The 26,525-nt window shown below is 38.4% G+C and overlaps 7 protein-coding genes and 1 long non-coding RNA gene across 9 annotated transcripts; 5 read left to right on the top strand and 3 right to left on the bottom strand.

Moving 5' to 3' along the window:
• Positions 1-3,032: 3,032 nt before the first annotated feature.
• On the top strand, positions 3,033-4,227 carry LOC124460047. Its single transcript, XR_006954003.1, has 3 exons — positions 3,033-3,111; positions 3,198-3,429; positions 3,520-4,227. It is a non-coding gene; the product is annotated as an uncharacterized LOC124460047 (long non-coding RNA).
• A 1,218-nt stretch (positions 4,228-5,445) lies between these two features.
• On the bottom strand, positions 5,446-7,729 carry LOC6639944 (tyrosine-protein kinase-like otk). The gene is made up of 3 exons (XM_002063544.4): positions 6,988-7,729; positions 6,406-6,917; positions 5,446-6,337 (listed from the first exon to the last, which is right to left on the bottom strand). The coding sequence occupies exons 1-3, from the start codon at positions 7,037-7,039 to the stop codon at positions 5,579-5,581; spliced, it is 1,323 nt and encodes a 440-aa protein (XP_002063580.1). The 5' UTR covers positions 7,040-7,729; the 3' UTR covers positions 5,446-5,578.
• A 1,102-nt stretch (positions 7,730-8,831) lies between these two features.
• On the bottom strand, positions 8,832-10,904 carry LOC6640391 (metallophosphoesterase 1). Of its 2 annotated transcripts, none has more exons than XM_023182097.2 (5): positions 10,510-10,904; positions 10,345-10,454; positions 10,020-10,282; positions 9,435-9,942; positions 8,832-9,367 (listed from the first exon to the last, which is right to left on the bottom strand). In XM_023182097.2, the coding sequence occupies exons 1-5, from the start codon at positions 10,533-10,535 to the stop codon at positions 9,177-9,179; spliced, it is 1,098 nt and encodes a 365-aa protein (XP_023037865.1). In that variant the 5' UTR covers positions 10,536-10,904; the 3' UTR covers positions 8,832-9,176. The 2 variants fall into 2 exon arrangements, with proteins under 2 accessions (XP_023037865.1, XP_002063579.1); XM_002063543.4 differs by having other exon boundaries at positions 9,435-9,915; positions 10,510-10,899.
• A 518-nt stretch (positions 10,905-11,422) lies between these two features.
• Positions 11,423-16,959, top strand: LOC6640390 (sister chromatid cohesion protein PDS5 homolog B). The gene is made up of 14 exons (XM_002063542.4): positions 11,423-11,661; positions 11,994-12,122; positions 12,187-12,572; positions 12,640-12,847; positions 12,909-13,077; positions 13,135-13,876; positions 13,940-14,203; positions 14,268-14,361; positions 14,427-15,332; positions 15,395-15,531; positions 15,591-15,670; positions 15,732-15,997; positions 16,064-16,405; positions 16,488-16,959. The coding sequence occupies exons 2-14, from the start codon at positions 12,042-12,044 to the stop codon at positions 16,581-16,583; spliced, it is 3,771 nt and encodes a 1,256-aa protein (XP_002063578.2). The 5' UTR covers positions 11,423-11,661; positions 11,994-12,041; the 3' UTR covers positions 16,584-16,959.
• Positions 16,960-17,762: 803 nt separating this feature from the next.
• LOC6640389 lies at positions 17,763-19,849 on the top strand. Its single transcript, XM_002063541.4, has 3 exons — positions 17,763-18,170; positions 19,136-19,340; positions 19,402-19,849. The coding sequence occupies exons 1-3, from the start codon at positions 17,864-17,866 to the stop codon at positions 19,511-19,513; spliced, it is 624 nt and encodes a 207-aa protein (XP_002063577.1). The 5' UTR covers positions 17,763-17,863; the 3' UTR covers positions 19,514-19,849.
• LOC26529507 lies at positions 19,786-20,732 on the bottom strand. Its single transcript, XM_015178908.3, has 5 exons — positions 20,720-20,732; positions 20,350-20,657; positions 20,193-20,316; positions 20,013-20,141; positions 19,786-19,943 (listed from the first exon to the last, which is right to left on the bottom strand). The coding sequence occupies exons 1-5, from the start codon at positions 20,730-20,732 to the stop codon at positions 19,786-19,788; spliced, it is 732 nt and encodes a 243-aa protein (XP_015034394.1).
• A 122-nt stretch (positions 20,733-20,854) lies between these two features.
• Positions 20,855-22,327, top strand: LOC6640388 (GTP-binding protein 128up). Its single transcript, XM_002063540.2, has 4 exons — positions 20,855-20,995; positions 21,068-21,188; positions 21,248-22,088; positions 22,152-22,327. The coding sequence occupies exons 1-4, from the start codon at positions 20,954-20,956 to the stop codon at positions 22,252-22,254; spliced, it is 1,107 nt and encodes a 368-aa protein (XP_002063576.1). The 5' UTR covers positions 20,855-20,953; the 3' UTR covers positions 22,255-22,327.
• Positions 22,328-22,453: 126 nt separating this feature from the next.
• Positions 22,454-26,057, top strand: LOC6640527 (DNA-directed RNA polymerase III subunit RPC2). Its single transcript, XM_023181975.2, has 2 exons — positions 22,454-23,397; positions 23,456-26,057. The coding sequence occupies exons 1-2, from the start codon at positions 22,518-22,520 to the stop codon at positions 25,984-25,986; spliced, it is 3,411 nt and encodes a 1,136-aa protein (XP_023037743.1). The 5' UTR covers positions 22,454-22,517; the 3' UTR covers positions 25,987-26,057.
• The last annotated feature ends 468 nt before the right edge of the window (positions 26,058-26,525 follow it).

The raw sequence follows: 26,525 nt of genomic DNA on the forward strand, positions 1-26,525 counted from the left end.
GAAGAGTTCATCTGAGTCAGCTAAGTATGACGATCCTAATATCTTAAATATCTGCATAGATTTATGATTTATTCATTCCTTCCAAGAAAGTAGTTAATTATTTTGGCGCATTGCTTTTATTTTCTATGAATAGACCAGGGACCCTAAAGCCCTTTCAAGAAGTTGCGAGAACGTCTATTCCAGAAACTTTGAAACAGGTTCCAAATATTATCCTTCTGAGTCCTCTTTAAATTACCATTGCGATATCTAAGGTTTTTATACCTTTTATTAGAATGTTAACAAGGTTAAACTACCAGTCAATAGCTTTTGATTATTTTAAGATATTTAAAAGAAATTATTGACATTGTGGAAAAATGTATTTCATATCCTAAACTTAAGGGCTTTTTATTAAAATGCTAGGCGCAAAGAAATGCGAAAACCTGAGATGACAAAATTACCGACATTTTATCTCAATACGATTTTAAACATAAAGCAAAAAGAGTTTATTTATTTATTAAATTGTTCGAAAGTCAAGAAAGTCAGAATTTAATTAAATACTCAACGTGTTTTTTTTTATCAATTTAGAATGTAATTATCCTATACAAGTTTTTCTTAACATAATAATAAACAATTCATAATTTTTTGATTATAATATGATGATTTTTCAAAAGAGAGTTTCCTAAATACATAATCATAGCCAAAACTCTGACAAACAAAGTTTTTGTTAATCTTTTTCTTCATAATAATAATATTTAATATCTGCAATTCCGAATTCCAAAAGAACTTCCAACTAGAGAAAGGGAAATAATTATCACTCGTCTGTTATATGTTAATAGATACTAGATCGAGCATTAAATTCCAGAACCAAATCTCAGCATTAGTAGATAAAAATGTGGGATTTATGTAGGAAAGTCTCTTCATTATAAATCCTAGTTAACTGGTTAGCCAGTTAACTTCACTTGATGAACATGTTGCTTTGCTGTCTTCAGTCAAAAGCTCAAATCGCATTACATCTTTGAGTAAACTTGTCTTCTTAGCTGCTTTTTAAGTCACCAGGGGCGTATCTGAAAGGATTACGTAGCTAAAGAGCAGAGTGATTAGACTATTACCAAGATAGATGTTAGTTAAGAAGATCGAGTGTCCCCACGCTAATTAGTTAATAAAGCGATTAGATTTATAATTTGTCTCAGTTTCTGTCTGAGGTTTCTCCTTTCATCAAGTGTCTCCCCATTAGGTTTTCCTATTGATTCCCTGCCCATGTGGAGCAGTGACATTTTTTCCTGCCAATTGACAACGTCTGCACTTAATCGCTTCATTTCCATTTCCATTTCCATTTGCCCTGTTCAGCTTCAATCGCAATTGCCTTTGATTCCCTTTTTTTTTCTCCCTCTCTCTATCTCCATTTTCTTTTTTTCTTCTTTTTTTTATTTTTGCCTATGCATTTTATGCATATTTTATGGTTTTTTATAGCCGATGGCATAAACAAAATGTGCCCACAGAGTGAGAGAGAGATGGAGACAAGGAGGAGAGGAGGGGACAACATCAAAGGCAACTACACATGCGCAGGCAAGTGCAATTAAACCCCACCCTCCCTCCATCCTACCACCAGAGCACCACCCCCTTGATCACTCCAGCCCCCCTTTCGCCCCACCCCAAACCAAACCCCATGGCCCCCTCGTCAATAACAACAACAATTTGCCTTTGATCTACGGCGACATCGACATGCATTAAATGCTGTTTCTTCTTGTTGTTTTTGTTGTTGTTGTTGGGAGCCCTTCCGTTCGTTTTGAGTTTTGTAAATTTTTTTCTGTTTTTTGGTACTATTTTCTTTTTTGTTTTTTTGTTTTTGCCGTGTTTGTTTATGTGTGGCTTTGATAATATAGATGAGTGTGTGTGTGTATGTGTGTGTGTAGTTTTCCCTGCGAGTTTTTCCTCTGGCATTTCTCTGGCAAACACCTTCAGAAAAAGAACAAAACTAAGAAGAAACAATCTGTTTAGTCAAGTCAAAGAAACGACTTTCGCATACTCTGTAGAAATTAACACTGATAACAGTATAAAACGAATTTTTAGTTGGAGTTTCTATATCTTTTCTACCTAACCTTCAAATTTGATTAGAGATCGTTTATAAAGCAGTGATATGTATATGTTCATAGATCGATCCTTTATAGTTGTTTGCGGTGATTAGATTTCTATTCTAGTTTAGTCAAAACTATCAACATAATACATACATATATACAAAGTTACCAACATATAACATATGTATAACATAAATTATTTTGAAGATAATCTCATTTAAGATTTCTATTTATTTTAGTATGTAATATGGATATATCTTTTCTTATTCTACTCAACTTTTAAACCAATTCATAAATCATTGATTGATTTTTATTTTATTAAATTATTTTTCAAGGCAAGAAATTTATCTTGTTTTTTGTAATTTCTTTAATATTATATATTTTTTAAAGTTTGATGATTTGAATAAAAAGTTATGTATTTAACAAACTAAAAAATAAGCAATATTTTTAATATTTTTTAGGAGATAGAGATATTCTTTTGATTTAAATAAATACAGAAAGATCGTAAGCAAAAAAATTTTATAAGTAAATATTAAACTTGTTTTCCATCCCTTGTAAGATTTCTTAATGTGATAACTAAATGACCAATCGATGTAGGATTCTTGACTCTTAAAGCCAGGATAAGCTGAGGCAACTAAAGGAATGTCTCTAATTATGAATTTGAAGAATGAATTTGAATAGCAGTTTAAATTTGTATACAGTAACAAAGGATTTTCAGATATTTAAAATCTTCTCCAATCTAAAATACTTCTTAAATATAACAATATACAATTTATATAGATTTATTTTAGTATTTTAGCCTATAATTCCAATACTACTTAGTTTAACAGGGTCTGCTTTGATGTTTTTCAACAACTAGTTAATATACACCGCCAATCTTAATAGGCAGGGTATTCAGAGTGTAGTTTTTAATGTTTATTTTGTTTAGTCTACACAAAGGCCGCGTATAGTAAAAATTTATTTAAATGTCTAACACAAAAAATGTTTGATGTTTGCAGAGGATTTTTGAAATTTTGGAGACTCATAAAATTATACGAGTACGAGGCGTTGATTAAAGGTAAGCAAAAGTCCAAAGGAAACCAAACAAGAAAGGAACCATATACAACCAAAGATTTTCCATTTCTATTCTAAAACCAAAAATAGAGCTATATGAAGGAGGAATAATGCAACTTAATGACCCAACAACAACGCAAACGAAGAAGGATTCATTTCGGTGGCTTGCTGCTGTTTTTTTATGAGGCGCTTTGGCCTCGAAGGCGATTTGAACCCACCCATTTTGGGACTACTGTGCGTGGCCGGGCCCGATTATTATAAGCGTGTGTCAGTCAGTCAGTCAGTTAGTCTCTTTGTCTTACTGTCTGACTGTTGTGTGAGTGTGGGTTTTTCATTTTATAGTTTTTTCCGCTTTTCCATTTTACGACTCTCTATTTCCAACCCCCAAAAACAAAAACAATTGCAACAACAGAAACAGGAGCAGAAGCAAAGGCAGCAGCAGCAGCAGCAGCAGATCCCAGGATCCTTTTCGACTGACACCCAAGAGTCATAAAACTAAACTACAATACGCGCATATATGTTCATACGTATATAAACTGTGGGTCTAAGGGGTGGGTTGGGTTAAACAGCCCCTTGGACTTCGGTTTTGGGCCCTCTAAGGATTATTATCAGGCAACAGCCCAAGGAGACGACGGCCACCAACCTATCTAGAATTCCCATTTTGAGCGACAGTTATTAGTTGTCATAAAGTTGAAAATTTATGTTCGAAATTTCCTCGCACCGGGGCCAGAGAAATGGGCGAGAGATCGCTTCCAGCCAAATGGTGTGTTAATAATGAAAACTATTTTCCAACCAAACTGCGGGAAAAGGTGTAAAATTTTATAAAAAGAAAACACACACACAAAATTAACCAAAACCTTAAAGAAATCAGGAGCGGATCTACGAGTGTTAAAAAGAATGAAAATTCCAATCAAGAAATATTCATAAAATGTATATATATTCTAAGAAAGCAGGGCCAGATTTTAAACTGGCTTTCTGTGTTTTAAACTCCTTTTAAATGTGGATTGATAGAAATATTTAAAGATAGATTTTTCCTCCATAACTTACCCTTTGATCCGCTCCTGTATAGTGTCTCTTAAAAGTGCACTGAACTCATATAATCCAAAACTGATAGCAAAAATAATGGAATGCCAATTGAAAGTTATTGAACTCGAGGCATCTATTAAAAAAACTACAAAAGCAATAACAAATTTATGTTTAAGATACTTTTTTCCTTAAGTAAATGCTTTTTAAGCCTTCAATATATAATCCTAGATCGATAGTGTAAGTTTCTTTCCAGTTCTCTTACAAACTGAACAGAACTCTTTAAGAAAATTCAAATTGAAACGTATTGATCTAAAATCTATTAATTTTTAACCTAGAGAACTATACAATTTAAAGCTTTTCTACAAATTTAAGGAAAGGAAAACTTGAATTACCTTGTGACTTCCTGAAAGATAAAGATCAGATCTAGGAATATTTGTTAAAAGGAAGAATCAGTTTTAATAAAGGGGAGGATTGAATAAGAGATGTAATCCAGGAAGCAATCTTAGATTTCTTCTTATCTTTAGATGTCAGCCTGCTGATAGGAAAATATATTTGATTTTAGTTTCCTTAGCTTAGATCTCTCTATCTATCCTACGATTTGATGATCCTTTAAGAATAGCAAATATATATATATATATACCTATATATCTGCTGCTAAAAAATCGAATAAAACTTTTATGTATTTTTCTGCAATTTAAAGTTATTTTTGAAATATTTTTCACTCAATTAGCATTCGATTTCCCTCACACACACACACACATAGACACACATTATATCCGCATTCTTGGAAACCATTTGAACAATCTCTCTTTGCAGCCACAAAATACTTACTTGGAGCATTGTCATGGCTGGTAACTTTATGACCTCCACTTTGGGTGGGTTTTTCAGGGGGAGGGAGGGGCCGCGATGGATTGGAAGGCATGGATTGTCTTCAGGCAGCAGCAACATCGTCGTCACTCGGCACTTTTCATTTGCCGGCTGCTTTAGCCATAAAAAGTACATAAAAAGAAATACAACACAACGCAAGAAAAACTGTTGAGCATTGGGAAAAAAGTGGAAGAAGTAAATTTTACGACCCACCCACCCACAACAGTCATCAAAACCAAAAAAAAAAAAAGAAAATAAAGAAAAAGAAAAGCGAAGAGAAACGATTGCTCTATAAAATTGGAGCTCTATGAGAGCTATAAAATATTTATTCTACTAAAAAATAACTGTACAATGGTTATATATATATATATATACACACATAGATAGATACAAATACATACATATTGGATAAATAATTTGTTTTTTTTTTACGAAGGAGAGAATTTTCCTTTTTTCCCCTAGATTTTAGTTTTTTTTATAACAACAAATTGGTATAACAGGACGCGGGTGAAGTGGGGAGGGGTCTGGGAGAGGGAGCAGAGATCATATATATTCCTTACATATTGAATTCATCAGATTCATACGATATCATCGGCAACCTGCGATTCATGCTCCAATATGGTATTCTCCCTTAATTTCGATTTCAGATTCCTGCTGGAATTTGCCTCGGTTAGGCAAGGTTCATGCTCGGCATTCGCCTCATTATCATCATGATGATTATCATTCGGAGCCGGTGCATCCTCCAGTTGCACCTTGCCCAAATGGCGACGATAGCGATACCAGAGTTTCAGTCCCAACACGAGGACAAAATACAAAAATGCCAAACAAATTATTATAATAATAATCCGTGTGATTATGGAATTTGAAGCCGATTTCGAGGATCTAACGACCAGGAGTACCTCCTGACGTTTCAAACCCGCACTACTGCCAATGGTGCAGCCATAGCGTCCCTCATCCTCGGGCTGTACATTCCTAATCTCCAGAGTGCCATTCTCCAGCAGACGCCAGCGATTTGCAGTCAAATCTGTATTATTCTCATTATCCTCCATAGTGAGATAATCCAAATCCTTGTCCCATTGTATAGTCGGCTTGGGTTCACCCATTGCCTGACAATGGAGAACCACCACGCCAGATTCCTCAACCTCAAGAGGACCTTCGGGTGGGGCCACTGTGAAGCGTGGAGCGATTACCACTTGTATGGACACGGTGGCACTAATCTGGCCCTGACTATTGGAGGCAATGCATGTATATTGTCCACGTTGCTCGTTGCTGACCTGACTGAAGACCAATGTTCCATTCTGATCCGTCACATTCAACGGCAAAGGCAATTGCGTTTCCTGCAAAAAGGATAACCCCATTTAAGTAATCCTCTCTCCACTAATCAGTTGATGTAATGATGACTTACCCTCATCCATTTTACTTGTGGCGTTGGTGTTCCCTGTGCCTTACAATGCACTTTACTCAGACTACCCAATTCCAAATTTTTCGATGTGGGCTGTGGCATAAATTTCAATTGCTCAATGACCTCCAGAGTCCCAGTACTTGAGCTGGCGGCCAGTTCACCTTCTATAACCAATTGACATTGATATTGACCCGCATCGCTGGCCAAAATGCTTGAAAATTGCAGTGAACCATTCTCCTTGTTCATTATGATGCGACCATCTTCCCTTAACATGGTCTCCAATTGTGGTTCACTTGTCGTACTGGCCGCCTGTCCCAGTTCCAATTGACGCAATGTTTTGTTATCCTTACGCCAGCGTAAGATCACACTATTGCTCTGGCGATAGAGTTGAGGCAATTGATAGACACATGGCAACTGCAGGGAGCTCTGCTCTTTGAGAGTTATCAAACTCGAGGGACCTTTCGTTATGCTGACATCGCCCAATGGCAATGCCGTGGCAGTAACTTGGCTATGACCTGTATGCCGAGGAATGAAGATGAGGATGAGTCAGCCCAAAAAGGAAACAGCCAGCTTGAAGAAACTTACCGCCTAAACAGCCAAAGATCAGGCTAAGACTTAAGAACAAACGTTTCGCCATCTCGTTTCAGAATTTTTATTTATTTATCTCTTTTTTCTCAGTTTTTTTTTTTTTTGCTGTTCGTAACGAAAAAAAAACCGGCTCTGGTAAGATCGGTTTCGTTTTAGGTTTTTATTTTGAAGGAATTCCGTTTTGCTGGCAACCTTCGCTGGCTCCGCTTCTTTCGCGTCTTCGTTTAATGTTTTACCGCCGTCCTCCTCGTTGTTGCAGCTTCACATCATTTTACCACACTCAAAACTAGAGAGCGAGAGCTCAGGGGCAGAAGGCATTTGCTTTTTGGATTTATCTTTATGTTACGCACACGCGTCACGCTTAATTATCCTGCCGACTCCACGACGAAGACGACTTCAATGACGACGACGACTGCGACGCTTTTCCTCTCACTTCTCTGCACTTCTTCTTCCTCGTTTATTCTGATCCGACCAACCTCACGCGTTGCCTCTCGAAATTCAACTGAAACAGGCTGACTGGCTGACTGACTGAAAGACCGGCACTCGAGCGGTTCTCAACGTATTTTTCTCATCCCAAAATTAATGACAACAAACACAAAGCATGCGCACTCTCGGAGTACTCCAAAACCAACAAATTTCCCTCTATTTCTTCACTTGGTCGCCACTACTTCTTGTGAATTTACTACCTACTACTAAATTCTGAAAAAGGATATGGAAAACGGGAGCATTTTGAGTTGACAGTCTGACATGTGTCTGTCTGTCGTACTGATCTGTCATATATTTCAGATCTTGGAGAATTAGGAAATATTCTACTTTAAAAATACAAAAATTAGAATATATAGTAAAAAGAAAATCAAAACATGTCGAAGTGGAAACAAGAAAGTGTGTTTATAGCCACGATTCCAATCCATGAGCGGCTACGAATATATAAAGCTTATATCGAATTATCTTTCGGATTATAACAGCAATATTTTGAGTTTTTCAATATGGAACCTAAAAACTAAAACTAACAAGAAATTTTAGAAAATTACTCTTACCTAAAATAGTAATAATTTTGAATTTGAAACATTTCCCATATTTAGAATATTTTTCTAGATTTCGACTTCTTTAAAACGTATTTAATCTTGCGAAATATTGAATTTGAAATTATTTATAAAGATCCGATTTTGCTGTTATCGTTTCCTTCAATTCCAGTCAATCTAAATGATCAAAAATTATAACCATTTCACTTTTCAGAGTCTATCTAATACAGTCTGGAGTAAAACAAAGAATTTTAAAGATAAACTTTTTAATATTTTGTCTGAAAAATGCCCTTTGGAAATGCATGTTCTATACTTTTCAATTTATCCGTCCAGATTTAGAATTATTATCACAGAAAGAAAAAACGTTTGCTTAACCATAAATTTTTTAAAATGGATGTTAAAGCATCAACCTCCAACCTTTAAAAAAAGAGTCGAAAGTTGCTAAAGCAATTGTAGATAAAAGTGATAAACAACTAAAATGTCTACTAATTTAATTTCTCAGAATTAAAACCATTCGAATTCCAAATTGAAACAATCAATTTAATTCAAAATACTTTAAATTCATTTTAATGAATCCACTGCCTCTTCAAATTCTCTTGGTTTAATCCCTCCAATATAAGTTAATTACAGTGCTTTTTTGTAAATTAATGAACCAAAATGTCGAAAGAATCGTATATATATGTATTTATTTTAAAATTTTATATAACTCTCTTCCAGACTCGATCAAAAGTAATGCAATTTAAATGCATATAATGCAAACCAAACAACTTTTAAAATAAAAAATCAAAAGATTTGGAAAATTATCAAAACAAGGTTTCATTCCATTTTAAAATATATATTTGAAATTTCATCAATAAGTATTTTTTTAGTCTCTCTAAAATGTTAATTACTTGCATTAGTAACTGGATGCCATTTCAACTATATGATGTGGAATCATTTTCATGGATATAAAAATTCTACAGGCTAAAAAAAATTCAAAAACATAATAAGAATCTTTGGAAAAATATTCTTTGCAGATTAGTAAAAATTAGTCACAATTAATACTTAAAAATTACAGTCTAACAATATTCCAATTAAGTGTACAATATAAAATGTATACATGTAAATATATAAGTTTGTTCGATATATATAATGAGCCACTTTTCAAAATAAATAACATACAGTCTAAAATTGAGGTATGGTAGATGAGACGCGACTATAGAGCGTCTGACGTTTGGCCACGCGGAAAGGGCAACGGGTCATCATTTTATAGACAATGGCACTGCACAGGACAAAGAGACCCCAGAAGACGTAGGTGAAGAGTAGGATGAAACGATTTGGTTGCCACAGCACCGTATAATGGAGATTATAGTTCTCTGTTGTTATAGGCAAAGATGATATTAACTAAGTTTAGTTAGTTAACCAAAATGAGAGAGGACTCACCCAGCACTGCATAACCCATGCCAATTTTTGATTTACCCATGCGATAAGAGCATGTTGGAACCATTATCTCCAGGTAGCTATGCTCCTGCTCTTTCAAGGCCCTCAGATCAAAGTGTCTGACGGCATTCTCATAGAAATTGATGACTTTCGTTGATGGATAAATGAATATCCTGGACTCATGCCAATGGGCTGAGAATATGATATGTGGATCCAAGTCACTGATGATGGCTCTCAGCAATGGACCGCCACCAATGAGAAGCGGAGCATGTGAGACGCCAATACGCAAACGTTCCGAATTATGTTCCCGATCTGGATTTGTGAAATCCAATAGCATGCGATTTATCTTAAAGAAACGCAAACGATTGTCATAATCAAAGAGATCTTCGCTCATAAACTCATTCTTGAATCGTCGTTGATTTGAATTCGATATATAATCGCCATTCTCACCGCCAATATCATTATCTCCAGGGACATGAACACGCTGCAAATAAGCCGAAATCATACGAAACTGTTAGGAAAATAAATTTCAACTTTCTCAACCTTGGACTTCCTCGGAGAGTTCGTTCTAAGCCAATATCCACTTACATTATTGAAGCGCTTGTGATGATAGATACGTTTAAATCTCTGGACATATTGCTTATACTCCTGTGCCGTGGCTATATTACCCTCGTCTAGAAGATCTCCCACAAATACAATGATATGTGGTTGGGTGAAGGATACGGCACGTTCAAAGGACTTTTGCAAATATCTATCCGAATCATAGCGTGCCAATGGACTGTGTGAGGAGCGATCATATGAATTGCCCAAAATTTGTGGATCAGCAATAAGCAGCATCCGTGTGCAATTCTCTGTGAGATGAGCAAATCAATATAAAGTGACATCAATCTCGTTTAATTACCAAAAGACTTACCCAGTTTACAATCAATATTCTGCCAACTCGACTGGGCTATATAGTAGATTAATATTTCATTGAAGAAGATTAAAAGTAGAGTCATCACCACGAAGCCGCGGCACACTAATCTGTAAAAGATCCATTTTGGGTTAACTGGATGTTATACCTTTGGAATTTACTTACCTATTGACTACACGCAAAGAAGCCATATTTTGGCCAACATTTATATTGATTTGTCTTTGAAGAAATTGAGGGATTCCAATTGCATGCACATTGCATACGCAATGATTGGTGTCTAATTATAAACACTCCGTCGCGCATATGCAATATTTACGTAAGGAACATCATAATTATTATGCAGCTGGGGCGGAGCAACAACTGATTCCCTCGCGGTTTCACTTGGCACTTGATGTCTTCGTTGGCTAATTGGATTAGAATGGAATGTTGGCGAATTGGCACACACACCATTCCCCCACTACGAGCGCCATCGATTTGAATTTAATGGCAGCCGTTATTCTGATAAATCGGTCGGCATTATACGATTATATATAGAATTCGTAGCAAAAAAAAAAACAAAAACCATTATTTTTCCAGTGTTGAACAAGAGGACGTTCGACGTTGGTACTTTTTTGGTTCGATACACGTGTTTGACGTTGGTAGTTTTCCGTTCGACGTTGGCATCATTTGTTCGACCACACGTCGTACCGTCTGGCAACACTCACACCGAAGCTAACTGTTTATTAGGATTGCAAAGCTATCGATGGTCCGTCCATCGATGGAAATTGAAAATAAAATTTTCTTTAAAAGGTTAAATTTTCAAAATTCACGCAAAATGCACGCAATATGCAACTGTATACCATAAGGTTTTTATACCAAAACCTAAATATTCGTTATATGTTACACTTAATACTATTTGAGATACAACTTACAAAATATTTAACCTTATAGCTAAAAACTCCACAAAATATTCGGTATTTCTAACTCTTATAGGTTAATAAGGCAAAGTTTTTACAATTTTGTAAACAATCGATAGTCTGAAAATACTATCGAGGTATCGCCATTTCAAAAAAACCATCGATTGTTTTGCAATGTTTATTGCCATCTGGCAACTCAAGAGTGGTGGAACTTTGTTAAATTTGTTAAATTTTTTATTTTAATTTTGTACGTAAACAACGCTATGAAAATAAACAATTAAATAGCACAAGGCCGGCGTATAATGTTTAACTAAGTGTTGATTGTGTTTGTGTGCGTTGTTAACCGCTACGAAAGAAACGCAGTGCTAGCGGCACCTTGAAGATTTTTTTTTGGCAAAAAAAAGTCAAGCGGCACCGAAAAGTAAGAACAGCAAGTAAATGCTTGCTAATGAATTGAAAGAAACGGATTAGCAGTCTTTAAGGATCAAAGTGGTGGAATTGTTGCAAACATAAACTTTTAATTTGGCAAAAACAAAAAGCAAAAAAAAACACCGTTTCATGTGTGTGAATGTGTGTTGTGATGGTGTGTGTTGGCTTGCGTGTACGTGAGTGGGAGAGTGATGGCAATGCTGTTGTTGATTTGGCAATGCTGCGAGGCGAGGGTCGCCGTCGTCGGCATGAATAGCCTTAATAATTACTATCCATATTTTCGTAATAATACTAATTAATCGATGGTTGTGTTTTGTTCTGTAGTTTAACATATCACGGTGAGTGCCTAGGACACCGTCTCCCGGTAGCAGGATGGCGGATATAGTTTATCCGAATGGTTGTAGACCCTTGATGGAAGATCTGGGCACGGATGAACTGATAAGGCGTCTCAAGGTGGGCACAAGTCCAATTTGTATAGAGAATACTTGTACAATTTTCTTTTGGATCTTTCCGGCAGACTCTGGCGAATGTCCTACAGACTATGGAACAGGATGAGAATCTCTATCAACAGTATATACCATTGGCTTTACATCTTCTGGACGATTTCTTCATGCAGCATCCTTCTAAGGATGTTCAATTATTGATTGCCTGTTGTATAGCCGATGTATTGCGTGTCTACGCCCCGGAGGCTCCATACAAAGAGCAAGAGCAAATCAAAATAATATTCAAGTTTTTCATCAAACAATTGCATGGCCTTAAGGATCCAAAAGATCCTTCATTCAAACGTTATTTCTATTTCCTGGAAAATTTAGCCTTTGTTAAATCGTTCAATATGTGCTTCGAATTGGAGGATTGTCAGGAGATATTCCATGAACTATTTAGCACTATATTCAGAATTGTCAAGTGAGTAGTATGCTAAAAGGTTTAAATATATCTGGTACTGATTCGGTATTCATTTTCTATATTCCAGTGACCAGCATAGCGCCAAGGTTACAAATTTTTTTCTAGATGTCCTCAGTCCTTTGATAACAGAAGCGGACAATTTGAGAGTTGAATTGCTGGATTTAATATTGATAAACATTGTTGAACCAAATAAATCCAGCAATAAATATGCCAGCCAACTGACCGAACAACTGCTACGCAAAACAGGAGATGCCCTAGAGTCCACCATTAATATTGTATGTCCATAAAGATCAATTGATCGAGGGGAATTCAAGATACTAAATCAGATTTTTATAGTTTTTCAATCGTCATTTGGTGATGGATAAACCAAACACCAAACTGTCCATCAGTAATAAGATCTATGATGTGCTCTATGAGTTAAATCGCATCAATGGAGATCTTTTGGTATCCGTTTTACCTCAATTGGAAAACAAATTGCTGTCCACCGATGATGCTGAAAGGCTGAGTAAGTTCCACAAAGTAGCTGAGATGTTAATTATTTATATACTTTCCTTCTTTTTAGGGGCCACCACATTGCTGGCCCGCATGTTCTCCGAGAAGGACTCACAACTCTCGAAGAAATATCAAAATCTCCTGCGCACATTCTTTGGTCGCTTTTGTGACATCAAGGAATCAGTGCGGGTGAAATGCGTTCAATCCTCAATGCATTTCCTTCTCAATCATCCTCATCTGCAGGCGGATATCACTGACAAACTGCGTTTACGCAATCACGATCTGGACGAGGTGGTGCGCCATGAGGTTGTCATGGCCATTGTAGAGACTGCGAAACGTGATTTTAACATAGCCCTGGAATCACCGGAATTGCTTGAAATTGTACGAGAACGTACTCTGGACAAGAAGTACAAAATACGTCGGGATGCTATGAATGGTTTGGCCTACATCTATAAGCGAGCCATTTGTGAGCCAAATGATTTAGGAATGGAAGTAAAGCTGCGAGTCGATTGGATTAAAAACAAAATCTTACATGGCTATTACAAAGTGGGCTTAGAGGATCGTTTGCTGGTGGAACGCTTGCTCATCACCTGCCTGGTGCCATATAAATTGGCACCAGAAGAAAGAATGAAGAAGTTGTATCATTTACTTGGTGATCTCGATGCAAATGCCACAAAGGCATTTGTTGAATTGCAAAAGAATCAAATGAAGACAAGGAATACGGTTAGCGATTGGATTAAATTGCATCACTCGAAGGAGTTTACGCCGCGAGTGCTAAGCCAACTCCAAGCCAAACAGGCCACCATTGCCAAGTGAGTTTTTATCTGCCTAACTAAATATGAATGGATATTCAATCGAGTTTCTTTTCGTTTCAGATTACTGCCGGATCCATTGAAAGCTGCCGAATTTTTAACACAGTTTAGTAATAATCTACGCAAAGACTCTCAGCTTTTGCGCTGCATAAATATAGTACTGAAACGTGATGTTAGCTGTCGGGAATGCGCCGATACCATGGGTGTGCTTCTCAAAAAGTTGGGCGCCCACATTCAATCAAATCTGTATTATAATACGGTCAAAATGCTGATCGAACGCGTAGCCTCTGTGATGGTGGACAAGGAGTCAATTGGAGTACTTATTGGGTGAGTAGAAGAATCATTCATTATCTATCGTTTTCCTATTCAAAGGTTTCTGTTTTGATTTCAGGTTGATTGAAAAATGCATACAGGGTGGTTCCATTTGCGAGGATATTGGCATCAATCGTCATGAGGCTGGCGAACGTGGCCTTAAGCTTCTCAGTGTAAGTTGGACTAAAGGAGTATAAAAAACCATTTGGCTCACCTGCATCACTTTTTGTTCTTATAGATGCTCTCCTATGTGTTCTCCGCCCACTTTTTTACGGACACCTCATTGCGTCATTTGATTTCGTTGCTCAGCTATGAGAATGAATATGTGGCTCCATTGGTTCTAAAGACTTTAACCCATTTAGGACGCTATCAGCCATTGGTGGACGATGCCAATCCCATTATACTTAATGAGTTGGCACCCATTTGTAAGGATTTCGCCTTGATTGGTACACCGAAGCAGGCCAAGCATGCGGTACGCTGCATATTCGTCAATACCCAATCATCAACCGGCACTGGACCTGATGGCAATGGAGCAGCAGGTGGAGCAGGTGTTGGTCTCGGCGGCGGCGTTGGTAGCGGCAACGGTGCCGGAGCAAGTGCATCAACCACTACACAGACTGTGCATCCCATTTTCAATGAGATCATTGAATTGTTGCGCCTAAAACTCTCACCCAATTGCGATCACCAGCGAACGAAAATTGTGACTCTGGGTCACATAGCCTTCAATATGCCACAGGCATTCCTCACACCCATCAAGAACATGATAGCACGACGCATAGTCAAGGAATTACTCATACAGGAAGTGCCCGCGCAAAGGGATTATGAACTGCCGGATGAGGCTAGCGATTGGTGTGCCCAGGAGGAACTGCCGCCAGATACTCTATGTAAACTGGACGCCCTAAAGACAATGGCCCGTTGGCTATTGGGTCTTCGCACTGATGAACATGCCGCCCAGAAGACATTTCGCATGCTTGCTGCCTTTGTTAATCAGCGTGGCGATCTTTTGGGGCAGAATCGTTTGTGTGGGGCAGAGAAATCCTGGCTACGCCTCGGAGCAGCCTGCGCCATGCTCAAGGTGTGCGAACAAAAGGGTGTCGGGGATCAATACAGTGCCGAGCAGTATTTGCAGCTTTCTCAGCTAATGGTACGTCTACAAAATCCTTAGAAACAAAACTAGAAACCAATTAATATGTATTCTCCTATTAGGTCGATCCAGTGCCACAGGTAAGAGAAATCTTTGCCCGCAAGTTGCATAAAGGTTTGGGTAAGAGTTTACCAAGGAACTGTCTACCCTTGGATTTTATGGGCATGTATGCACTATCTGGCCTGGAGACTGATAGAAAGTAAGTCCATTGGAACATAAATTTAACAAATTGTATATCAACTGCTCAATATTATGCAGATTGCAGGATCTGGTGCGTCATTATGTGGAGGCGGATATTAATAAACGTCGCGAATATCTCAAGACTGTGGCCATGACATGTAAGTTTCATCCTGAAACCTTGTACTTTTTAGTTTCTCACACGTTTTGCCCTCCCTTCAGCTCCCGATAGTTCTACGGACTCACAATCGCTCTACATTCTACCTGACTATATGCTGGCCTTTGCCATACCCGTACTGGTGCACGATCCAAGCTTTACGAATCATGAGGATTATGTACAATTGCGTAAAATGGAGAAATGTTTACGTTTCATATTGGAGCCGTTGATGGCCAAACGTGATACATTTGTCTATGGTTTCTATCAGCAGATGCTGCAAATGATCAAACATCGTGAGTTCAGTCAGAGCACCGACAAGCGAGATAACTATGTGAGTACAAGAGCTTAATAAACCCAATTTCGTATATTAAATATTACTTTTTGCATACATTTTTAGAAAATGTGGGCACTCTGCGATCTCGCCATATATATTATTGATGCCAAAGTTGGTCTTGGTGACACCAATGCAAAAGATTTCGATAAGAATCTGCCCTTGCCAGAGATGTATTATCGAATGCCTGCCGCAGCCAATTTTAAGAATATCGACATCTATATACCCATGGATGTTTATACGCTGGGTCCCAAATCCTCTAGTAAGCCATTGGCGGTAACAGCGGTGAAAACAGCAGCAGCATCAACCACAACAACAACACTGCCGTCGACAACATCGAGAGCTGCTGTTGGCTTGACGACGAAACGGCCAGCAGAAAAATCACTTCTAACCAATGATAAAACTCAGGTAAGTTTTAAAATTGTTTTAACCTAGTAGAAGTAGTTGCAACTCGACAAATTGAATTCGATTTAACAAACTTTATCTATAGGTTGTTAATGTATTTGACAACATACGAGTTGTCGATACGACGGAACCCCTAGCCAAGCGGACGCGTGGTGGGGCTGCAGCAACCACAAATTCGTAAGATATGGCAAGATGACAAGGAATGAGCAGCATACAAATCAACAACAAAACAAACAAAAACCATATAAGAAGAGAAATAAGAAAACATTAATGAGCGCATAATTGTTAGTTTAGTTACTGTTTAGTCTAGGGCGCTCTTAAGTTAACTAAATATTTAAGATGTAGTCTGATCAGATTGTGGACAAAAGAATGATCTACAATAGTTGTTAAACCGACACTACCTACAACAACAAGAACAACAACCAACTTAATCGTAAACATAAAAACATCAAACAAAACAAAAACAAACATCCACATAAGGTATTTGCTAATTCAAAGAGAAATTGTAACATATTTATAAAAAAAAAGAAAACAAAAATAGATCTGTGGATTGAGACCAATGCAAAAAAACAAAAACATGTAGCAACATATATAGGAGAGAAAAAAAGTTAAAAGTTTAGCCTATGCAATCATTAAAAGTGTCGTCTAATCTGTTAAATTGTAAATGATCCAAAAATTTGATTTTTTTTAAATATGTAATTGTGTTCCTTTTTATTTGCTTTCCATTTTAGTTAGTATTTATAGAAACCAATCAAAAAACACAAACAAAAAAAAAACACCCAAAACCATTTTATAATTTGTTTTATATATATTGCTTTAGTTTGTAGGTCTGATTTTATATCGAATAATAATGAGAAATGAAACAAAAAACACACGAGAAAGTTAGAAGAAAAAGTAACGTAAATATGAGCCTTATTAAAAAATTAAACAACTTTTTCTATGCATAAAACAAAACAAAAAAAATCTTAGTTAATCCATTTAAATACGCCGAAGAAAAAATGCATTCAAAATGTATTAAACACACATTGAGGAAAACATATTTAAATTCAAAACGACATAAATTGTACATTTATATCTATTATTACTGTTTTTCAAAATACAAAGAAACAAAGAAATCATACAAATACAATTATTACTACATAAGTAATTAATTTAAAAACAATTTTCAACTCGCCTTGGTTTCTTTTTCGAGTTGGTGCGCCTTATCGATAGCCCACTTCGATAGACGATAACGTGCAGTTCCAGTTGGATTGTCGGTGGAGGGTTTGGTGGGGGAGGTCAGGGGTGTTTTTTTCCAATTGTTTTTCTTTTCTTTTTTGTTGTTGCAAGTTGTGTGTGTGTACATATAGGAAAAAAATAAATTAAAACAGATTTGTTTACCTTAGAATTTAAATAAAAACGTGTGTACTGCCAGTTCCGGCGATTAAAGATCAACTGGAATATAGAATCAACAATTGCAAAATGCATTATTTTGCTCATCGAACGAGAGGCGGAGACCTCGAACCGTCGTCAGCCCCAGCAGAGGAACTAGAAGTCAGTCGGTCTAAAAACGTTGACCCATTCGCATCGGCGACTCATTCCTTGTACACATCCACACCGAGAAAGAAGCATAGCGATTCCTTTTATAACCAATTTGTCCAGGTCACCAATAACCTTTGCGTGGGCGGCGGCGGCGGTGGAGTGGGCGTTACCTTTGATCCGCGTCTTAAGCAATTGGTCATTATCTTTGCTATACTTATAATTGCCTATAAAAGTGTCATTCTAACAAGTGAGTAAACCCCCCTCGATTTGAGGAGTGGGAGGTGGAGTGTGGCAGTGGGTGGGCATTAGTTGAAGTAAACTCAAGGTTGCATTTGTTTGTGTTTATATGAATATAAATGTACATATTTGGTTGTATAAATATAGCCCAACGCAAACGTTATGATCTCACCTCAACGCATTTTCCATTCCTCCTGTCCACCTCCTTCTTGAGTCATTGAAATAAACATACTATATATACATATACATATGTATATATAAAGACATCTAGACAAATTGTTAGTTGCGTATTTTGTTTTCAGCTGGAGATTCTCATTTGCATAGATTGTTAATTGTTTAAATATTTTGACTCAGCTCTATTGTTTATGCTTGGAGACGAAAAGAGTTAACGGTATATTGACCTAAGCTGACGGTATTTTTTTTTCGTTTTGGCAATTAGTTATCATAGCTGTAAAACGATAATGATCCCATCGCCCTACAAATATATACCCTACTCCCCATATGAAGTCATCTCTGGCTAATCAATTAATATATTTTGAGGCAAAGTAATCTATACCTAAGTATACTATTTAATTGGTATAAACTTATCACCCCACTCTGTGGTGATAATTGACAATTTGAAGTCTCTTTTTCCCTACTTTAGCAAATAGAACACATTAGTAGACTCTGCACGTAATTGATTATAGTGTATGTAAATGTCGCATACTCCTTCATTGGGGTTACGTGGGAGTAACCTAAACAGGTCTCTGCCTACGTAACAATGGTTAGATTTTCAATTTTCCGCTAGAGTAATTGTTCTTTTTTGATGTGCCCGTTCATCAACATTTACTGCGCCCACAGAACTTCTGACGCGTTGTTTCTTTCCGTGTTTATCTTTGGTGTTTAGCTCGGCTGATATCAAAATCAAACCAATTTACGACCTTGAATCACAAACACCGATCAACAAATAATTCTTTTTTGTTTATGTTTTCACAGTGCCCTACATAAATGCCAGTAATATACAACAGGTAGGCCAATATGTGCAGGTGGCACGAGATTGGTCAGAAAAGCACCAGCTGGGCTCCAGGTTGAGCCCATTGCTATGGGGCCTACTGATTACAATATTTAGCTATGGACTTGTCTATTTGGATAGTGCAGAGCCGGGCATTAGTCCGCCATCGCCCTTCTCCAAGCAAACAAGGTAAGTAGAGGCTTAAAGAACTAATTTTATGTTACTCATCATTTTCTCTTGACATTTGCAGATCTCAACGGCAAAAAAAGGGCATTTCACTGCACTTAAATTACTTGGGTGCCTTGTTGGCCGGCTTTATGGTGACACTTGTCATGTATTTTAATTTGTGGAATTCCACTTAGTCAAACAGTATTTCCTCTTATTTCGTTAAACTTAATTTATTTCGTACGTATAATGTAATTGTAAAGTGCTCCTGGAGAGTTCAATCTATATATGTTTGGGTGGGAGGGGGAGCATCTTTTTGAAGGCTATCTTATTAGTAGTTCCTAGGCTATACTAACATGAGTTTAAACAAGAAAATGGAGTACAAAATGAAATAACTCTGAAAAAGAGTTGTCAATTATAGAACTTATAGTATTAACCTCTTATTTAAAAAAATCCATTTATGTGTACCTTATTTTTGTACATTATTCTGCTGCATTAAAATAAATGAGGTAACATTTTCAATGCGCATAAAATTGTTTTGCCACTCTTCGGGGCTCACCTGATTAACTCGGAAAGTTTGCAGACGATTCTCAGTTTTGAAACGTCCTACCAAATGCACAAAGCAACCTGAAAACATGCATAAATAATTTGATATAAGTCCTAGTAAGTAATAGAACAGAAATGATGACTGTTTACCATTTTTTAAATGTTTTAAATCTTCATCGAAATCATAGTAAATCGCTTGAAGTATGGGTCCAGGCTCTTCATTTCTCACCAGCAGAGTATGCTCGAATCTTTTGCCCACAACTATTCTCAAAAGCTTACCTAAAAAGAATATGTTTTTAATCTAGAATATTTTTACATCCCATAGAGTACCATAAATATTCCAAATAATATTTAAATCAGGATGCATTTTATGAGTCTTCATAGAATAGTCAACTCGTCCAATTAGGCTGATCAAATTTCTTCCCGGCTTTTGGGTCAATGGATCATCTGGCAACTTTGGAGCTGTTTCCACGTTGTCCTTGGTGACTCCTGCTGCTTCAGTTTTTGTGGCAACAACTCCTCCAAATGTTTTGTTTAAACCCTTGGGTGGCGGCACATAAGTAAAATCGTATTTGGCCTTCACTTTAGGCACTACTTCTTCGACAAAGCCATCATATTTTAGTTTTTTATCCTTTTGATTGATATAGAGTTTGGTTTGCCGTAGTTGGCTGCCCCCCGCTTGGTTGGATTTTGTCGAGAGACTGGAAGCAGCCTGAAAGCTGCGACTGCTTGAGGAAGAAGAGTACTCCGCTTTAACTTTTTGTTGATTTGGCAAAAAGGAGCCAAGTGGTTTGCCTAACAAAATAAAATGCTTATTATAAACTGCAAATTTCAAGAAAAATAATTTGTACAATTACCCTTGGAAAACATTTTAACAATCCATTAACGGAATCTTGGGAAGTGCCAACTTTTAAAATTTGTCACCAATCGATAATTTGCAATCGGTTGGTCAGTAATCGACTTATCGGTAATCGGGTGTATTTCTTTGGTATCGGTTGACGTCCACGCGAGAAGTTTTTTTTTTTGTATTTTGTATAAAAATATTATAAATTTAATTAAATTCTGTTAATTAAACTAACCCCTGCTTAGACATGAGTACCATTTTGGAGAAGATTTCGGCTATTGAGTCGGAGGTAAGTCAAAAAATGCCTTATTGACATGGACAATAAAAACTAACCTGTCTGCTTCTTACCACCACGTCCCAGATGGCCCGTACCCAAAAGAATAAGGCTACTTCGGCTCATTTGGGTCTTCTGAAAGCAAAGTTGGCCAAGTTACGACGTGAACTGATCTCACCCAAAGGCGGCGGCGGTGGAACTGGCGAGGGTAAGTCCAGCTACTGATAGAAAGCGCAAATTTCACTAATTGTATTTCTTCTCTTGCAGCCGGCTTTGAGGTGGCCAAAACTGGAGATGCTCGAGTGGGTTTTGTAGGGTTTCCCTCTGTAGGGAAGTCCACGTTATTGTCAAATTTGGCTGGCGTATACTCGGAAGTGGCGGCCTATGAGTTCACAACGCTCACCACGGTGCCTGGTTGCATCAAGTACAAAGGAGCCAAGATTCAACTGCTCGATTTGCCTGGTATCATTGAGGGCGCTAAGGATGGCAAAGGTCGTGGTCGTCAGGTGATTGCGGTGGCCCGCACCTGCAATTTAATCTTTATGGTGCTAGATTGTCTGAAACCTTTGGGACACAAACGACTGCTGGAGCATGAATTGGAAGGATTTGGTATAAGATTGAACAAGAAACCCCCAAATATCTACTACAAGCGCAAGGACAAGGGTGGCATCAATCTTAATAGCATGGTAACCCAATCTGAGTTGGATACGGATCTGGTCAAGACGATTTTATCCGAGTACAAGATACACAATGCGGATATAACCTTACGTTATGATGCCACCAGTGATGATTTAATCGATGTCATTGAAGGCAATCGCATCTATATTCCTTGCATATATCTTCTGAACAAAATCGATCAAATTTCTATTGAGGAATTGGATGTGATCTATAAGATACCTCATTGTGTACCCATTTCGGCGCATCATCATTGGAATTTCGATGATTTGCTGGAGATGATGTGGGAATACCTAAAGCTGGTCCGAATTTATACAAAGCCGAAAGGACAATTACCGGATTACAGTTCGCCCGTGGTGCTGCATAACGAGAGAACTAGCATTGAGGACTTCTGTAACAAACTGCATCGATCCATAGCCAAGGAGTTTAAATAGTAAGTCCACGAAATATACGAACAATTGTAATATTTCATTTTAAACCTTTATCTTCCACACAGCGCCTTGGTCTGGGGTTCTTCGGTGAAGCATCAACCGCAAAAAGTGGGCATTGAGCACATACTCAACGATGAAGATGTGGTGCAGATTGTGAAAAAGGTTTAAAACTGAATGGAATCCGAATTGTAATTGTGTTTTTGCATTTGATTTTGAGAATTATAAATTTTGGCTGGTTAAACACTGTGTTTGTTTATTGTTTATAGCTGGGTTTTTAAATTGCCAGTATCTTGGCGCCTTCAAATCGATAACAAATCTATAGGGCATCGTGTGACCATGTGGGCATTAGAAAAAAACCTGGCAACACTACTAGCAGCAGCAACAGGGAACCAAATTTAATTGAAATTCTGTTAAATTGGTTTCTCGCTTAAATGCAGTATAAAAAGGTTGATGACAACATAGAGCCTCCCACCTGGGATGCCGGGGATAGCAAGGATTGGACACTGCCCATCAAGCCACTGGAGGAGAAGTGGAAATTGCTGCCGGCTTTCCTGCAAGTCAAGGGACTGGTGAAACAACACATTGATTCCTTCAATCATTTCATCAATGTGGACATCAAGAAAATTGTCAAGGCCAATGAAATAGTGACCAGCGGAGCAGATCCACTGTTCTATCTCAAATATTTGGATGTACGTGTCGGCAAACCAGACATCGATGAGGGATTTAACATAACCAAGACGACCACGCCGCACGAGTGCCGTCTGAGGGACACAACCTACTCGGCTCCTATCACTGTGGACATTGAGTACACAAGGGGCACTCAACGCATCAAACGAAATAATATGTTGATCGGAAGGATGCCCCTCATGCTGAGAAGCTCAAATTGTGTGCTGTCGGGTAAAACTGAATTTGAGTTGTCCAAGCTAAATGAGTGTCCATTGGATCCAGGTGGTTACTTTGTGGTGCGTGGTCAGGAGAAAGTCATACTCATTCAAGAACAGTTGTCTTGGAACAAAATGCTGACCGAAGACTTCAACGGCGTCGTCCAATGCCAGGTCACATCTTCGACTCACGAGAAGAAATCAAGAACTCTGGTTCTGAGCAAGCATGGACGCTATTATCTGAAGCACAACTCCATGACAGACGATATTCCCATTGTTGTTATATTCAAGGCATTGGGCATTGTCTCGGATCAGGAGATAATGTCACATATAGGTGTGGATCCTCAATCCCAGAATCGTTTTGGTGCCTCTTTGCTGGAGGCTTTCAATCTGAAGATATTTACCCAGCAGCGTGCTCTAGATTATATGGGTAAGTTGAAAAAAAAGGACTATCTGGTGGATTAACTAACAGTTTATTTAAAAAACAGGCTCCAAGTTGGTAGTGAAGCGTTTTCAGAGTGCCACCACAAAGACACCCCCGGAGGAGGCGCGAGATCTCTTGATGACAACCATTTTGGCCCATGTGCCAGTGGACAATTTCAACTTTCAAATGAAAGCCATCTATGTGGCACTAATGGTGCGCCGTGTCATGGCCGCAGAGCTGGATAAAACTCTTTTCGACGATCGGGATTACTATGGCAACAAGCGCTTGGAATTGGCTGGATCATTGATATCCCTGATGTTCGAGGATCTCTTCAAGCGCATGAACTGGGAGCTCAAGATGATTGCCGATAAGAACATCCCCAAGGTGAAGGCGGCTCAATTTGATGTGGTCAAACATATGCGAGCAGCCCAAATCACAGCTGGTCTGGAATCGGCCATAAGCTCAGGAAATTGGACCATCAAGAGATTTAAAATGGAACGTGGTGGAGTGACACAGGTTTTGTCACGTCTCTCATACATTTCCGCCTTGGGCATGATGACGCGTGTGAATTCACAATTCGAAAAGTCGAGAAAGGTTTCGGGACCCCGTTCCCTGCAGCCCAGTCAATGGGGCATGTTGTGTCCCTCCGATACACCCGAGGGAGAGGCTTGTGGTCTCGTCAAGAATTTGGCTCTGATGACTCACATCACGACGGAGGTGGATGAGCATCCAGTCATGATTTTGGCTTACAATGCCGGCGTCGAGGATATACGGGAAGTTAGCGGCAATCCCATTAATAATCCTCATGTATTTCTGGTCTTTATCAATGGCAATGTTCTCGGCCTGACCCTGAATCATAAGCATTTGGTGAAGAACATGCGATACATGCGAAGGAAGGGCCGAATTGGCAGCTTTGTGTCCATACATACATCCTACAGTCAGCGATGCGTATTCGTTCACACGGATGGAGGACGACTATGTCGTCCCTATATCATCGTGGAGAAGTGTCGTCCTTTGGTCAAGCAACATCATTTGGATGAACTACAGCGTGGCATAAGAAAATTCGATGATTTCCTCTTGGACGGCCTTATAGAATATCTCGATGTGAATGAGGAGAATGATTCGTTTATAGCCTGCTATGAGGAGAATATAAATCCAACAACAACTCATCTGGAAATCGAACCCTTCACACTGTTGGGTGTGTGTGCAGGATTAGTCCCATATCCGCATCACAATCAGAGTCCTAGGAACACCTATCAATGTGCCATGGGTAAACAGGCCATGGGCATGATTGGCTACAATCAAAAGAATCGCATCGATTCCCTTATGTACAATTTGGTCTATCCCCAAGCACCCATGGTCAAGTCCAAGACGATTGAGTTGACGAATTTTGATAAGGTTCCAGCTGGACAGAACGCCACTGTGGCTGTGATGAGTTACTCTGGCTATGATATCGAGGATGCATTGATTCTTAATAAGGCTTCCATTGATCGTGGCTATGGTCGCTGTTTGGTCTACAAGAACTCTAAGTGCACAGTGAAACGTTACGCCAATCAGACATTCGATCGCATTATGGGTCCTGTGAAGGATGCCCTGACAAATAAGGTGATCTTCAAGCATGATGTCCTAGATACCGATGGTATTGTCTCACCGGGCGAACAAGTGCAGAACAAACAGATTATGATCAATAAGGAAATGCCAGCGGTGACCTCCATTAATCCGCTGGAGGGTCAATCGCCACAGGTGCCTTATACAGCAGTTCCCATTAGCTATAAAGGATCCGAGCCAAGCTATGTGGAGCGTGTGATGGTCTCTGCCAATGCTGAGGAGGATTTCCTGATAAAAATTCTGCTCCGTCAAACGCGAATCCCAGAAATTGGAGACAAATTCAGTTCCCGCCATGGTCAGAAAGGTGTCACTGGACTTATAGTGGATCAGGAGGATATGCCATTTAATGATTTTGGCATTTGTCCAGATATGATCATGAACCCTCATGGTTTTCCCTCTCGTATGACAGTGGGCAAAACGTTGGAGCTTTTGGGTGGCAAGGCTGGTGTCCTGGAGGGCAAATTCCATTATGGCACTGCATTCGGTGGCTCCAAAGTGCAGGATATCCAAGCAGAATTAGTTCGTCATGGCTTCAATTATATGGGCAAGGACTTCTTCTATTCCGGCATCACAGGCGCCCCATTGGAGGCTTACATCTACTCCGGTCCGGTCTACTATCAAAAGTTAAAGCATATGGTTCAGGACAAAATGCATGCCCGTGCTCGAGGACCTAAAGCAGTGCTCACCCGTCAACCCACTCAGGGTCGCAGTCGCGAAGGTGGTTTACGTCTCGGTGAAATGGAGCGGGATTGCCTCATCTCGTACGGCGCCAGCATGTTGATAATGGAGCGTCTGATGATCTCCTCCGATGCCTTCGAAGTGGATGTCTGCCGCATTTGCGGTCGTTTGGCCTATTGCTCTTGGTGCCACTTTTGTCAGTCATCAGCTCATGTCTCAAAAATATCCATGCCTTATGCCTGCAAGCTCCTATTCCAAGAACTGACCAGCATGAATGTAGTACCCAAATTGATCCTGGAAGATTACTAGATACTAGTTACTGTTATTTATGTTAAGCCAATGAGTTGACCATGAAATAAATGATTGTTCTTTATACTTAATAATGCTCTAAATTGAATTTTAAGTGTGGTAAAAAACTTAATTAATATCTATTTAACAATTTTGGAAACTAAATGAATCTTTAGTGGAGCAAAGTAGGTTCTAAATAGTAAAGAAGTTTTCAAGAAACATATAGAATGAAGAATTTTAAGCCATTCATATTTTTCATATAATTCTATTCCATTTTCGTCCAATCTAAAGACATTTTGCACTTAGTATCTATTCAAGAATTAGTCAATACTAAATGAAGGAAAAAGAGAGAAGAATGAAAGGAAAATGGTATTCGGTGATTCTCATTTCTTTATAGGTCTTTGTTACATTAAAGTTTATTTAGGTTTTCAACAATTTTTTGAATGTTTAATTTGCTTTACATATCTTTCTTTATTTTGTAAAATACTTGCAGGAACTACAACTAAATAATACTTTATAATGTTTTAGGTCTAACAATGCAAAGATATTACAATCAAATG

This window comes from Drosophila willistoni, assembly GCF_018902025.1.
Source record: "Drosophila willistoni isolate 14030-0811.24 chromosome 2L unlocalized genomic scaffold, UCI_dwil_1.1 Seg196, whole genome shotgun sequence".
Classification (NCBI taxonomy): Eukaryota; Metazoa; Arthropoda; class Insecta; order Diptera; family Drosophilidae; genus Drosophila; species Drosophila willistoni.

What these genes read in the sequence shown, in the direction of transcription:
- LOC6640391 (XM_023182097.2), bottom strand. Translation starts at nt 10,535, where the DNA reads ATGGCTTCTTTGCGTGTAGTCAATAG. An exon ending in GAATATTGATTGTAAACTGG is followed by an intron (nt 10,283 to 10,344) that starts GTAAGTCTTTTG and finishes CTCATCTCACAG; the next exon opens with AGAATTGCACACGGATGCTG. An exon ending in CATGGGTTATGCAGTGCTGG is followed by an intron (nt 9,368 to 9,434) that starts GTGAGTCCTCTC and finishes CTATAACAACAG; the next exon opens with AGAACTATAATCTCCATTAT.
- LOC6640527 (XM_023181975.2), top strand. Translation starts at nt 22,518, where the DNA reads ATGCAGTATAAAAAGGTTGATGACAACATAGAGCCTCCCACCTGGGAT. An exon ending in GCGTGCTCTAGATTATATGG is followed by an intron (nt 23,398 to 23,455) that starts GTAAGTTGAAAA and finishes TTTAAAAAACAG; the next exon opens with GCTCCAAGTTGGTAGTGAAG.
- LOC6640390 (XM_002063542.4), top strand. Translation starts at nt 12,042, where the DNA reads ATGGCGGATATAGTTTATCCGAATGGTTGTAGACCCTTGATGGAAGAT. An exon ending in GTGGCCTTAAGCTTCTCAGT is followed by an intron (nt 14,362 to 14,426) that starts GTAAGTTGGACT and finishes TTGTTCTTATAG; the next exon opens with ATGCTCTCCTATGTGTTCTC. An exon ending in CAAGACTGTGGCCATGACAT is followed by an intron (nt 15,671 to 15,731) that starts GTAAGTTTCATC and finishes CCCTCCCTTCAG; the next exon opens with CTCCCGATAGTTCTACGGAC.
- LOC26529507 (XM_015178908.3), bottom strand. An exon ending in CAAAAACTGAAGCAGCAGGA is followed by an intron (nt 20,317 to 20,349) that starts GTCACCAAGGAC and finishes ACAGCTCCAAAG; the next exon opens with TTGCCAGATGATCCATTGAC. An exon ending in TTTAAAACATTTAAAAAATG is followed by an intron (nt 19,944 to 20,012) that starts GTAAACAGTCAT and finishes GCATGTTTTCAG; the next exon opens with GTTGCTTTGTGCATTTGGTA.
- LOC6639944 (XM_002063544.4), bottom strand. Translation starts at nt 7,039, where the DNA reads ATGGCGAAACGTTTGTTCTTAAGTCTTAGCCTGATCTTTGGCTGTTTA. An exon ending in GATCTTTGGCTGTTTAGGCG is followed by an intron (nt 6,918 to 6,987) that starts GTAAGTTTCTTC and finishes CTCGGCATACAG; the next exon opens with GTCATAGCCAAGTTACTGCC. An exon ending in CACAAGTAAAATGGATGAGG is followed by an intron (nt 6,338 to 6,405) that starts GTAAGTCATCAT and finishes TCCTTTTTGCAG; the next exon opens with GAAACGCAATTGCCTTTGCC.
- LOC6640388 (XM_002063540.2), top strand. Translation starts at nt 20,954, where the DNA reads ATGAGTACCATTTTGGAGAAGATTTCGGCTATTGAGTCGGAG. An exon ending in CGGCGGTGGAACTGGCGAGG is followed by an intron (nt 21,189 to 21,247) that starts GTAAGTCCAGCT and finishes CTTCTCTTGCAG; the next exon opens with CCGGCTTTGAGGTGGCCAAA. An exon ending in ATAGCCAAGGAGTTTAAATA is followed by an intron (nt 22,089 to 22,151) that starts GTAAGTCCACGA and finishes TCTTCCACACAG; the next exon opens with CGCCTTGGTCTGGGGTTCTT.
- LOC6640389 (XM_002063541.4), top strand. Translation starts at nt 17,864, where the DNA reads ATGCATTATTTTGCTCATCGAACGAGAGGCGGAGACCTCGAACCGTCG. An exon ending in TAAAAGTGTCATTCTAACAA is followed by an intron (nt 18,171 to 19,135) that starts GTGAGTAAACCC and finishes ATGTTTTCACAG; the next exon opens with TGCCCTACATAAATGCCAGT. An exon ending in CCCTTCTCCAAGCAAACAAG is followed by an intron (nt 19,341 to 19,401) that starts GTAAGTAGAGGC and finishes TGACATTTGCAG; the next exon opens with ATCTCAACGGCAAAAAAAGG.